The 11,739-nt window shown below is 43.3% G+C and overlaps 4 protein-coding genes across 4 annotated transcripts; 1 reads left to right on the top strand and 3 right to left on the bottom strand.

Moving 5' to 3' along the window:
• Positions 1-607: 607 nt before the first annotated feature.
• On the bottom strand, positions 608-1,302 carry IL334_003647 (uncharacterized protein; the record flags this gene model as incomplete). The annotated part of the gene is made up of 4 exons (XM_062935376.1): positions 608-701; positions 775-863; positions 977-1,129; positions 1,213-1,302. The coding sequence occupies 4 exons, from the start codon at positions 1,300-1,302 to the stop codon at positions 608-610; spliced, it is 426 nt and encodes a 141-aa protein (XP_062791427.1).
• A 412-nt stretch (positions 1,303-1,714) lies between these two features.
• Positions 1,715-5,498, top strand: IL334_003646 (uncharacterized protein; the record flags this gene model as incomplete). The annotated part of the gene is made up of 14 exons (XM_062935375.1): positions 1,715-2,097; positions 2,164-2,186; positions 2,262-2,327; positions 2,430-2,510; positions 2,624-2,786; positions 2,875-3,084; positions 3,191-3,421; positions 3,525-3,973; positions 4,085-4,169; positions 4,267-4,391; positions 4,505-4,710; positions 4,792-4,908; positions 4,970-5,132; positions 5,251-5,498. The coding sequence occupies 14 exons, from the start codon at positions 1,715-1,717 to the stop codon at positions 5,496-5,498; spliced, it is 2,550 nt and encodes an 849-aa protein (XP_062791426.1).
• A 70-nt stretch (positions 5,499-5,568) lies between these two features.
• Positions 5,569-6,303, bottom strand: IL334_003645 (uncharacterized protein; the record flags this gene model as incomplete). The annotated part of the gene is made up of 3 exons (XM_062935374.1): positions 5,569-5,624; positions 5,696-5,835; positions 5,924-6,303. 3 exons carry the CDS (start codon positions 6,301-6,303, stop codon positions 5,569-5,571), a joined length of 576 nt encoding a protein of 191 aa, XP_062791425.1.
• Positions 6,304-6,973: 670 nt separating this feature from the next.
• IL334_003644 (uncharacterized protein) lies at positions 6,974-11,517 on the bottom strand (the record flags this gene model as incomplete). Its single annotated transcript, XM_062935373.1, has 7 exons — positions 6,974-7,200; positions 7,268-7,363; positions 7,536-7,852; positions 7,931-8,148; positions 8,223-10,594; positions 10,676-11,337; positions 11,441-11,517. 7 exons carry the CDS (start codon positions 11,515-11,517, stop codon positions 6,974-6,976), a joined length of 3,969 nt encoding a protein of 1,322 aa, XP_062791424.1.
• Positions 11,518-11,739: the final 222 nt, after the last annotated feature.

Raw genomic sequence — 11,739 nt, 5'->3', positions numbered from 1 at the left:
TGCTACATGTCATGGTCCTGCATCGATCAACCAGCTTCAGTATAAAAGAAGTAGTAGAACATCATCCAACATTCTCAAGAGCACAGACTGACATTCAACACACACTCATCGTTGATTCATCATTTCATCGCCATCGTTCAACATTCGACATTCGACATTCAACACTCAACTTGACAAACAAAGTGTCCTTGACATGCTGACCCCCATCATATCCAATCCTCACCGTACGTTCAGACGAAGGGCCGCAATGATGCTGGGGAGGATCTGACTTGGATCCGCATCTGAGGTTCATCTCGATGAGAGGAAAAAACATTGTCATGTCTCATTGTTTGAGCTACGCTACGATCCATTGTATGTCACCTGCATACCTGACGGAGACTGAACTTTCCCTTTATCTCCTTTGTGATTGCGAACATCTACGAATCCCTTTTCTGCTGTTGGAATTGGACGTCACTGAACGATTACCATGCAAAAAAGGGATCGATGAGGATTAAGTCGGCACGGCTCAAGGTTTGATGGGTTGGGTTTACTCCCCGACTGACGGTAACATCAGTGGAAAGGACCTATTCCTTGATACCAAAGCGTATGTAGCAATGCAATATACCACTCATTGGAACAGAACACAATGCTCATCTAGGATTTTCTTCAGTTGTTTTGTTCGTTTATTCGGTATCAAAGCTAATGCCGTTGGGGTATTTTCACTATCACGCGAACCCAACGAAAAGTTTAGATGATTAAGGAGTGATATCACAAGGATAAGTTCGGGAGACTCACGGTTGTTCAATCCAGATATGATAAGGTATAGGATTGTTCAATTGATCAATCTTACTTGCTACCATTCGCAGAGCGTCTTCATCAGGGACCTGAAAGCAAACATATATTAGACTCATATCAACACACAAGGGGAAAGAAGATAATTCAATGTTGTTGTGGTGATCTTTTAATTGCTTGATATTGATCATCCCGTCTTACTCACCTCCATCACGACCTTTCTCATCCCTTCCCAGCCTCTTCCGTCTTCCCCTTCTAGATATTTCATGACATCCGGATGAACTTTATACTTGTGTAGAACAGCAGTCGCTGCATGAGCTGATTGAGCCAATAAAGGTCCTATAGGCCATTCATGTATCTGACAGGACAACGACCATGTTAGCTGCACAAGTACATTTGACTTCTCGAAATGAAAGTGGTTTTGATATGCTCATGACTCACTGCTAACAGGTCACGTCTCACGATGATCTGCATGACTAATCCAGTTGGTTTTGGAGGTTCAATCGAAGTTGGTATTCCTGATGCTGACATGACGCGGAAAGATGTGCGGAGGTGTAGAGAACTGATGGTAGATACAGGTGACCTGAGGGCGGATGTTCGAGTGATGAGCATATGAAGGGACACACTTGGTCTATATTGCTCGTAATATGACTGATAAATGAGTTCCATGCGAAAGCACCACCATCTTGATAGTCAATGTCGTTCTCACACGACAATCATCTCCCATCTATCTTCTGATCTAAAATATCAACAATCGCACGGGCCTCCACCTCCACCTTCCACTTTCTCTTAACACAAAGCTTATACTCGTACAAACTGTCAAAGGCAGAATCGATATCCTTCTAACCTCCCTCTCACTATATGATCAAGCATCAGGTAACATATAACGAGGCTATTACGAGAAGCACAGGGATTTCCCAGTTTATTCTGAGTATATATCGAAATGGCCGAGTTACGCCGTCGAACCGCAACTCCCTGTTTATCCACTTCATTACCTCATCCTTCACCTGGTCAATCCCGACCGCAGAGTAGGACATGGCGTAGATCACGTCTTATGATCCTCACATTCTTATCCTTAGGTGTATACGGGACATATTTATACGCATCCACATGGTATGACCAGTCTTCCTTTTCATCTCCAAGTGATAACTCAAGAGGGGATTTCAAGAAGATCCGTCAGGATGACCTAGACATCAATATTCCTTCTGGATATGCAATTGGACATGGCGATTTCGGGGATGGAAGAAGTAGGATATGTAAGAAAGAGTTTCTGAAGCCTCCTAGTGAAGGATGCGAATGGGTCAATGTCAATCTGGGGAATGGAGGGTAAGCGAATCCTGTCCAATGTTCGAGTGGAAGAGATCGAAGAAGCTAAATGCCAACGATACTCAGATCTGAGCCAAATTTGAGTGGTGGTAAGTACTTCTTCATGATTGAGATACAAATAAGCGTCAAACTGTCTCTGGACTGACTGTGAACCACGGGCGAAGGTATGATACCTGCCGTAGCTCCTCCATTTGGTATGACAAGGTGGACACCGCAAACAAGGGAGAATTGTAAGTGGTATTGAGTCTTTAGGTGTTTCCTTCAGTGGACCTATTCTGCGATGAGAAGCCATGTGACCAAGAGAGATATTCTAATCCCTTAGCTTATCGTAGACGTCTCAATGTGTCCTTATAATCAAACAGATACAGGAATTCACGGGTTTATCGGAACACATCAACCTGCCATATGGATGGGTAAGCGAATTTCATCTTGAAGTAAACGAACACTACATCCACTTTGACTCTCACCTCTGTTGTGAAACATAACATGACATGCTTTCAGTGACTGATAATCTGATCTCGTATAGGTGAATCTGGTCCGACAGAGATGCACGCTAGTTTAGGTGAAATCATAACTGATTTTTCTGAACGTGGATTATCGTTCGATAAAAAAGATGAATATGCAAGTACCAATTATTATAGCAACGTTCTTGACGCAGGAAGTAATAAAGGTACTATCGAAATTGAGATGTCAGCTTGTAAGTGGTTATTCTGTAACGATCCCAGAACCTGAAGTTCTGTACGGCTGTACGAGGAGAACGCAGATATTCATTTCCAGCAACGTAGCATCTCGAGTTGGACATATGCGTTATACGTTCCACCCTTCAACGGAATCTGTCAAACCCCATATAGTCGTTCAAGCAAGTAGGAAAACATGGTTGTTGCATGGTGATCAACCTGAAGATAAAGTACCGTACTATCCACAAGGTTATATAGAGATTGATGAAGATAAGCAGGAAGTTTGGGGCTGGAACGATGAAAGGCAGGAGTGAGTATATTCACTTATATATTGTTCTTGACACGTATAGCAGGATCCTTCAAGGATTAAGTTGTCATTCCCAACAAGTGATAACGCTAACATCCAGCTGATTTAGCCATATTCTTGTTGGCGACGAACTTCCAGCCAAGCATTTCAAAGCATATTTCGTAGCTCGTTTCTCCAACTCGTTCCAATCAAGTGGTATCTCTCGATCAGGAAAACTTGAACATGAAGTTTCAAATGGACAAGGTGAAGTCTTAGCTGGATACGTACAGTTTGCTCATTCAACTAAAGAGGTTGAGGTCAGAGTAGGGGTCAGTTTCATTAGTGTTGACCAAGCTAGAAGGTGAGTATGATTCGTATCAGCATTGAAGATTATGTTGTAATGCTATAAAGACAAGCAAGAATAGAAATACTAAATTAGGTGTTGATCATAACACTTCTTGCAGAAACATTGATCTTGAAATACCCGATGGGCAAACCCTGTCTCAAACATCGTATCAAACACGTTCACTTTGGGCAGAAAAACTGGATCTTCTCTCGGTAGAAGGAGCTACACCATCCAACAAGACGGTCCTATACACCTCATTCGCTCATACTTTAGTGTATCCTTATGAGATATCCGAGAACACACCTTCGGGTCCGAAATACTATTCGGGATATTCCGATAAGATAGTTGATGGAATCAGTTATTCAGGATACTCAATATGGGATACATTTCGAGCACAATCAGCTTGGTTGATCTTGGTGGCTCCTGAGAGAGTAGGGGAAATGATTCAGTCTATGATTCAAGATTACAAAGAAGGTGGCTGGTTACCCATGTGGAAAAATATAGTGGAGACAAACATTATGGTTGGGACTCATGCTGATAGTATGATTGCGCAAGCTATGAAGATCGGTGAGTTGATCCTCGTATCCGTGAGGGAAGGATAGAAAATACTGCGATATCCTATTGTCAGAGATGACAGCGAATTTTAAGGAGGTGACTAACGGTCATTGCGTCCCACAGGTGTGAAAGGATTTGACTATAACGAAGCTTGGGGCGCAGTTCGTAAAAATGCATTCACACCACCAGAAAGGGATACAGAACTAAGGTAAATTGCACCTATCCTAATTTCCCCTGTTTTAGCTTTCCAACTCTGTGACAATTTCCGACACCGTATAATCCTGACTCGTGGCCGTGTCCTGCAGATTCGGAGATAGAGAAGAAGGTACACCTCAGGAAGTCCGTGCTGGTCTTACTGAATATGCGAAGATCGGTTTTGTGGCAGATGACTTGCATTCAGAATCTGGAAGTAGAACTTTGGATTATGCTTGTAAGTTAATGGTTCATCTTTCTTCCATTCCCGCCTCTCGGTTACTCAAATCCAGTGGGAACGAATCGTCTGTATGTCTGGTGCTGAATCCACAGCTGATATCCAATGTATAGACGATGATCATGCTGCTTCCATCGTTGCATCCTTGGTGGGAGCGAAAGAAGAGGCAACCTTCCTACGTCAAAGGGCGCAGAATTACAAGTACGTATCCAACAAGGATACTGGACACATGGAGGCGAGGAATAGCGATGGAGCTTGGGCCGGATCGGAGAAAGGTTGGACGGAAGGTGATCACTGGGCTTACACATTGGACGTCATGGTAAGTCATTCATTTCATCCATCAAGCGTTACGAGGCACATCACAAACATTCGTGAGCTGATGGTTCAAGGATTTCAACAGCACGACGTATCTGGCCTCATTGAGTTACTGGGTGGCAAAGACAATTTCACGAATTTCCTGGATAGACATTTTGAGGGCGGTCACAACCTACACACAAATGAACCTTCACATCATATAGTGAGTATATCTTGAAGGAGTATACGTGAGTCTGATTGATGCATGCCTCGGCCAACCTTAGCCATATATGTACATCTTATCTTCGGCACCTCATAAAACGCAAGAATGGGTGAGAAGAATAGGCGAATCAGATTACAATCATACAGCGGATGGATTATCCGGGAATGAGGATTGTGGTCAGATGAGTGCATGGTATTTGTTCAGCGCTATGGGAATATATCCTGGTGAGTAAGCTGAGACGTTGGTGTACACAAAGCAGAGCGTTTTTCATTGAGCTATCACCCATACTATTAGGGAATCTGGATCATGACGAGCTTAGCTGATGGTGTTGGTGATTGATAGTGGATCCTGCAAACGCGACATATGTCCTGGGCGCGCCATTTTTCGACCATTTGATATTACGATTACTCAACTCAGGCAACAAAATTGTAGTATCAGCGAAAGGTGCCAGCTCAGATCTCAAGTATGTCAAGAGTCTCAAAATAGATAACAAGCAGTGGAATGAGGTGATTGTCGATCATGATATCCTCAGTAAAGGTGGTAAGTGGGAATGGGAGATGAAAGGTGATCATCAAGTGTGGGGTATGTGATCTGCCTCGTGTACATCATCACAGCTAGCATAATATGCATCTTAACAATTTCGAAGAAGGATCAGATGACCTATACTCTGAAATCGTCGGAATACGTTTCAGAAGTTTTGTTGTATAGCTGCCATTCTGTGAAGATGCGGAAGTAATAGTAATTGAGCCACATTCTGCATCACAGCGAAATATATGAAATAACTTACGTCGTATATCTGAAATGTCAGGGTTGGAAGTATCGCATGGATAAGTAATGACTGATCCATTCAGTTTGTATTCACTTAAACATACTTCCCAATTTGTCAATGCCGTCCAATGTATCGTACCATCTTCAAACCATGTCCATCTGTTCGTAAGTATAGTCATCAGCATTCACACCATACCATGTCTAGAGCAGGGCAAAGACAGATCAACAGAACAGGAAACTGGCTCACTCTTGCTCTTTCGTCCCATTTGAGTATGGTCGAATAGTGACGATACCTTTTTCTTCTTCAGCAGGATTATTAGGATCGGTTTCTGGAAACTTGTTCTGTAAAACCAATGATGTATTTGAAGATAAAGCTATGGGACCTTCATCTGTTCGTTTCATCGTCCATGGCAATGCTTCGGTACAGTTCACAGTCATCAATCCATCTCCTATCACTACACAATAAGTCTGATTGGGAATGGAATCGCGATTCTCAATGATTGATCGTCCTTTGGTTTGGCTCTGAGCATCATTGATTAGGGATGTTTGGGTCTGGGTTTCGGTTTGGGTTTCGGTTTGGGTTTCGGTTTGGATTTGATATTGTGGTCTTGGCGAAAGACATTTCATACTTGCAACAGATTGGATTCTGATATCGGTGTAAATGGCATCGGTTTGGCGGGGACACTGTCACTATTCGAGACACGACCAAGGTTAAGATTGAAAGGGGTAGAGTGACCTGGATCATATTTTCAATGCAGATTGATGTGAGAGATTGTGTTTAAGGTTATTATCGAGGTTGGTGTGGAGGGTAGAGGGTAGGGGAGTTGTATCAGGTTGTGAGTCTGAACCCTCGAAGGTATTCTAGAAATAAAGTAGTGATGGCTTGAGGTAACTCATACACGTCGACCTGGATATGCTTTTCTGGCTGGGGCGACATCAATATTTGTATAAAATCTGACTCCCTCCCCTTGATCATTCCTTTCATATAGATATAGATACAGACATAGATCCTTTGTGTATTATGATGTGGCAGAATAAGTAGGACACACTCTGATGTACACGTCCTTTCGTTAGTTTTCATATCTGGATAGGGATAGTCACGGAGACTGAATCTTAAATGTAGCTGCAGCAGCGCCCGCCTTTGAAACAATCTCACGCTCTACTTGTTCCGGACATGACTCGGAATGGGACATCGTGTATGCTTGTTGTCTTGCATTAGGCATCGAGTACAAGAGAGCACACATGAAGCGATTATACGTTATTTATAATGAAATCTACTATATACTTGGTCCAAGGACTATCCCATTACTTCCTTTTCTACATTACTCCTCCATTTCTTATAATCCTTTTCATCGAACTTCTGACTTTCGCAAGTCTTCATGAAATTCTCAGGTAACAGCAAACTATCTTGTGGTAGATTTTGCAGATAATGGAGAATGGCTGTTGGATTTTTCTGAAGTGAGAGTAATCGATCACGAGATAATGACAGGATCGATATTGACGCAATAAGCAAAAACCTTGGGCCTGGTATCATCCATCAACATTAGCGCCGCTAAACAAATGAAGCTCGATGACAATCAGAACCACTTACCCTCTGATACCACAGCATCTATCACTCGTAATGTCGTAGGCCAAGGTAAACATCTGATGAACAGCTGACTGAACCATTTATCAAGGAACGAGATAGCTAAAAATCATCAGGAAATTTAGCTACTACATTCAGTTTCACGGTGACCACACATTGAGAACCTAACAACCCCACAACCCGATCATCATTCTGTGCGGATTTTGATTTGATGTCGCCAGTGATACGCTCTCGTAACCATTATGCACTATGCACACTAAAAGATTCTACTCACGATGCAATCCGATCTCTTTGAACAGTTTACCAATTTTCGGTTCTTCTTTGATGATCAATCCCATGAACACCGCTGCGTCGATCCTCAATCCAGTCCTTTCCTTGGAATAATAGTCTTTCAATACAGCATTGACTAGCCCACTCAACAACCAAAAACTATCTTCCGCAACGCAGTGAATCAATAGCGCTCCTGCTATCAAAGCCATCTCGGATCTGTATCCTGCCGGTGCAAAATTGCTGTATGCTCTCAGAATCAGGCGGAGATCCTGTTGTCCTGGTGAATTCGGTGTAGCGAATATCGAATGATCGGGATAAGCACTAAGTTGTAGTAATGTACATCAGCGTCATCCGTTTGGATAAAAGGGCGATATGGTCACGGATAGGTCGGACACTCACCCTGCAACATCCTTATCAATCCTCTCATCTTCTAATCCATTATCGTGTTCAATTAATTCCTGATACAATCCCGGCGTTCTGGCCGACAGTGTACCGGCCATGAACCAAGCCCAGACTTTACCTCGCAGAGACGAGGGTACACCTGCATCAAGAACTAGTTTTCGCACTTTTTTAGGGGGTTGCGTGTTGGCTGCTAGAGGAGTTAATATAATTGACAACTACCCAATGACGAGATTTAGCATTTTTCCATATAGATCAGATACACGATAATTGTGCGATGCTCGATACTCACCCATTTCTGCTCGATGACTCTATGATCTCCAGGTTGACTTCTACTTTGGAATATTTCCGGTACTGGACTATTCGCTTTCATGAATCCCCATTCATCTGTTTCAGGTAGTGGTTTCAATGATGAAGATGAATTTTGACTTGTCATCGTTGAATGTCTAGTCAATTCAGGTCTAGTTACATTACTTGCACCTGGACTTGTTGGAGAGAAATCCTCAATGGGTGAGAGCAAAGATGATTGTTTCTTAGGTTGAATCAATTCAAAATCTAATCCTTCAGCTTTTATAGTTTCTTCAGCGAAATCTTTATGTGATATAGGACTAGGTAATGCTCTTGGGGGCTTTCTTGGAGTTTTTGATTTCGAATTGAATGAGAATGAAGATGACCTGGCTGAAGCAGGCGGATGTATAGATGGTGTTGAATCGTTTCCATGACTATACGTAGCTGGTGTGATAGGTTGTAAATGATTGACATTTACACTTGATCCCGATTCCGAAACTCTCGATAAGCCAGAAGGGGAACCTGGTGGTGGTGTTGAGGGTGCGAAAGAAGATTTCCTTCCACCAAAGAAGGATTTCTTTGCCGACGAGGAAGATTGGGGTAAAGGTGAATTAATGGATGGTACAGGTGGAGTCATACTTGTTTTAATAGTCAAAGGAGGTGTTGAATCTTTCTTTCCGACACCTAAACTTTTCGCTACTGTAGCTGAGAAACTTCTGGCTCTTGGTCGGCCGACCGAAAAAGGCGGACTGGGTTTGGCTAGGTCTGCTTCGGATTGAGTAGCGGGAGTCGACGGTGGTACTGGAGAGGTAGCACTTCGTACAGGATGAGGATGCGGAGGGAAAGGAGAGGCTTGATTCGAGGTCTCTTCATTCGGAAGTATGGGAGAAGCAAGTGGAGAAGTTGCTCGACGTGCTGGTTCTGCAGGACTTGCTGTTTGACTTCTTGAGGAAGGTAATCCCAATCCAATGGTTTCATGTGATGGAGCCGGAGTGGGTAAAGTAGGAATCAGAGGCATACCAGGTCCATTGACTAAAAAGGTGATTGGTACAGGGCCTTTCGAAGCGAGTAAATCAGCTTCCATCCTCCCAACCAAGGTCAATCCTCTGGGTCTTTTCCCTTCAGAAGCTGATCGATGCGCATCTACAGCCTGTCTCGTTGCCGCAACACTGTGAGGAGAAGATGGAGAACCGGGGATCCATGGGGGATGATTGATATGGGGTGACATGTTGGGCGCATGATTGATAGGAGGTGGAGGCACCAAATTTGGGGCATTGATAATTCCGTTCTCAGATATATCCACCTTGACTTCGTTCTCGTCGTTGGGAAGTGGAGAAGCGAGAAGAGAGTGTCCAATGGTACCTTTGGTCATTGAAGGAATATCGTAGGATGCATCAGTCGGTGAAGCAGCAGAGAAAGTGACAATCTCTGTCGGTTGAGGCGTCGTGATTGTGGCGGACTCTTCGGAGCTTTCTAAAGTACCAGCTGATCGTTTGTGTGAATTGGTGGAACTTGCAGGACTGTGTTTGTCACTTTCGACGTGTTCTATACCACCTTCGTAACGATCATCATCATGCGTCACGTCAGACTTGACAGGAGAAGTCTGAATGCGTCTTTCATGTCTAATCACCGGGATATCATCTCGATTAGTATCGTAACTCCCATGGTGATTTGAAGACTCCCTTTCCGTTTCCTCCTCTACCACTTTCTCCCTTTCTCGCATGATTCTCAATCTCAGCTCGGTTGCGACGGATCTCCCATTTGCTTGCGCTGAAGGTATATCTATCTTTTGAAAAGTCGTTTGGTTAGGTGTAGATGGTGAAGACTGATCTTGTATTTTGGGTGTGAGAAGCTCTTGTTCCTGTTCTTCTTGCAGCGGGGATGATGATACTGTGGTATCGTTACCAGTTGATGATAAATTTCTTTCAGCTGAAGCAGGTCTAAATATTGGAGTGGGTGGCTTATGTCTAACCCTTCCTTCTAAAGCATCTCTAGCAGCATCTAACCCTTTGGGACTAGGACTCGGTTCAAGTTCATCCATTCCACTTGGACTTTTAGATCCTAATCGTAAGGTTGAAGGCGCTTTACTTGCTGATTTGGCAGCACGACTCAATCTTCTTTGTTGAATGGCTAGACTCATCCTTTTCGCTGGACCATACATACTTTCTCTGGCATAATCATCATATATATCCCATTCAGCGGTGTCATCTTCGTCATATTCCTTATCTTCATCTTCACTATCGTCTGTATCGTCTGTATCGTCCAAGTTGTTCCCATTCTTCGCACGATCTATGCTTGGAGAAGAAGGTGTGATGTGAGATATGCTTGACGTGTGGTGAGGTGTGATGATGGATGGAGTTGACGGTGATCGTTCTCCTGTTTTCAAAAAGTCAAAAGTCAACCGGAGTTCGTCATCTATCCTTTGATCCAAGGGCCAACAATAACATGGGAACTCACCTGTGAGCTCCTCCAGGGCATTTCCTGCGTGATGATCATCTTCACTCTCATTTCCACCCATCATGAATCCTCCTATACCTCCAAGTGCTTCACTGCTCGTTGTCGACATGATCGAGTCTCTATTCTCTATTATAACGTCATGTGGTGGTGGGTTTTGTTGGTGACGAAGAGGTGGTTGTTGACGTTGCTGTTGTTTTCCAAAGAAGCCATCTTGATCTTGGTTACCTAGACTAGGTGAAACCTGAGGTGAATCTAGTTCGAATGGACCTGAGATCCTTTTTACATCGCCTCGACGAGGTTGAAGCTCGTTGTTGATGCTGTGGTCATCGTGATCATGGCCATGAAAATGATCATAGTCAGACAACGAGATTTGGTTAACAGGATGATTAGACGTCGTTGTTGGTTTTGTCGATTGACGAGGTGGTGAAGGTGCCGTCAAGATTGTTTTCGGTAATTCAATTGAAGGTTTAGGTGGTGTGTTCGTATTGGTATTCGTACTTGTACTGGCCAATGAATCAAATTTCACATTATCCCTTTCTACCCATCCTATTATACCTTCACATGAAGCTAAAAGGACTTTATCCAAATCTCTCAAAAGGATTAATTCATCTCCTGATATATACATCAATTGATCAGGTTCTTCAGCTACGCAATCGGTCAACCTACCACAACCAAAGCGGGTCATATATCATCAGCTTCATCTCCGTCCCTTCATCTGTCCTGTGGTTCTTGGCTCTGCCTTTGTATAGGAGGGAGAATACTCACGCTACACCTTTCCCTATTCCTCCTCTCTCAGCCAACGCAATGAGATCATTCAACTCTCTCGGATCGAGGTATCCCATTATTGGAGAAGTGTAAACGGAGATTCGTAGACTAGTGTTTGGATATGTGCGATGCTTGGTACTCTCTCGTCGAATCAAGGATGATCACTAGTTCACGAAGAGTCGAGTGAATTGAATCTCAAGAGTTGATGGGATTCAATCTATTCAACAAAAAGGAATAAAGAACGCGTCCCCCAACTAAAAGATAAAGTTGAACTGAATTAATGAAATCTGAAACACGTC

Source organism: Kwoniella shivajii, chromosome 4 (genome assembly GCF_035658355.1).
Source record: "Kwoniella shivajii chromosome 4, complete sequence".
In the NCBI taxonomy this organism is placed as follows: Eukaryota; Fungi; Basidiomycota; class Tremellomycetes; order Tremellales; family Cryptococcaceae; genus Kwoniella; species Kwoniella shivajii.
Note: the sequence above shows the minus strand (reverse complement) of the source record. Positions and strands in the feature narration are given on the sequence as shown.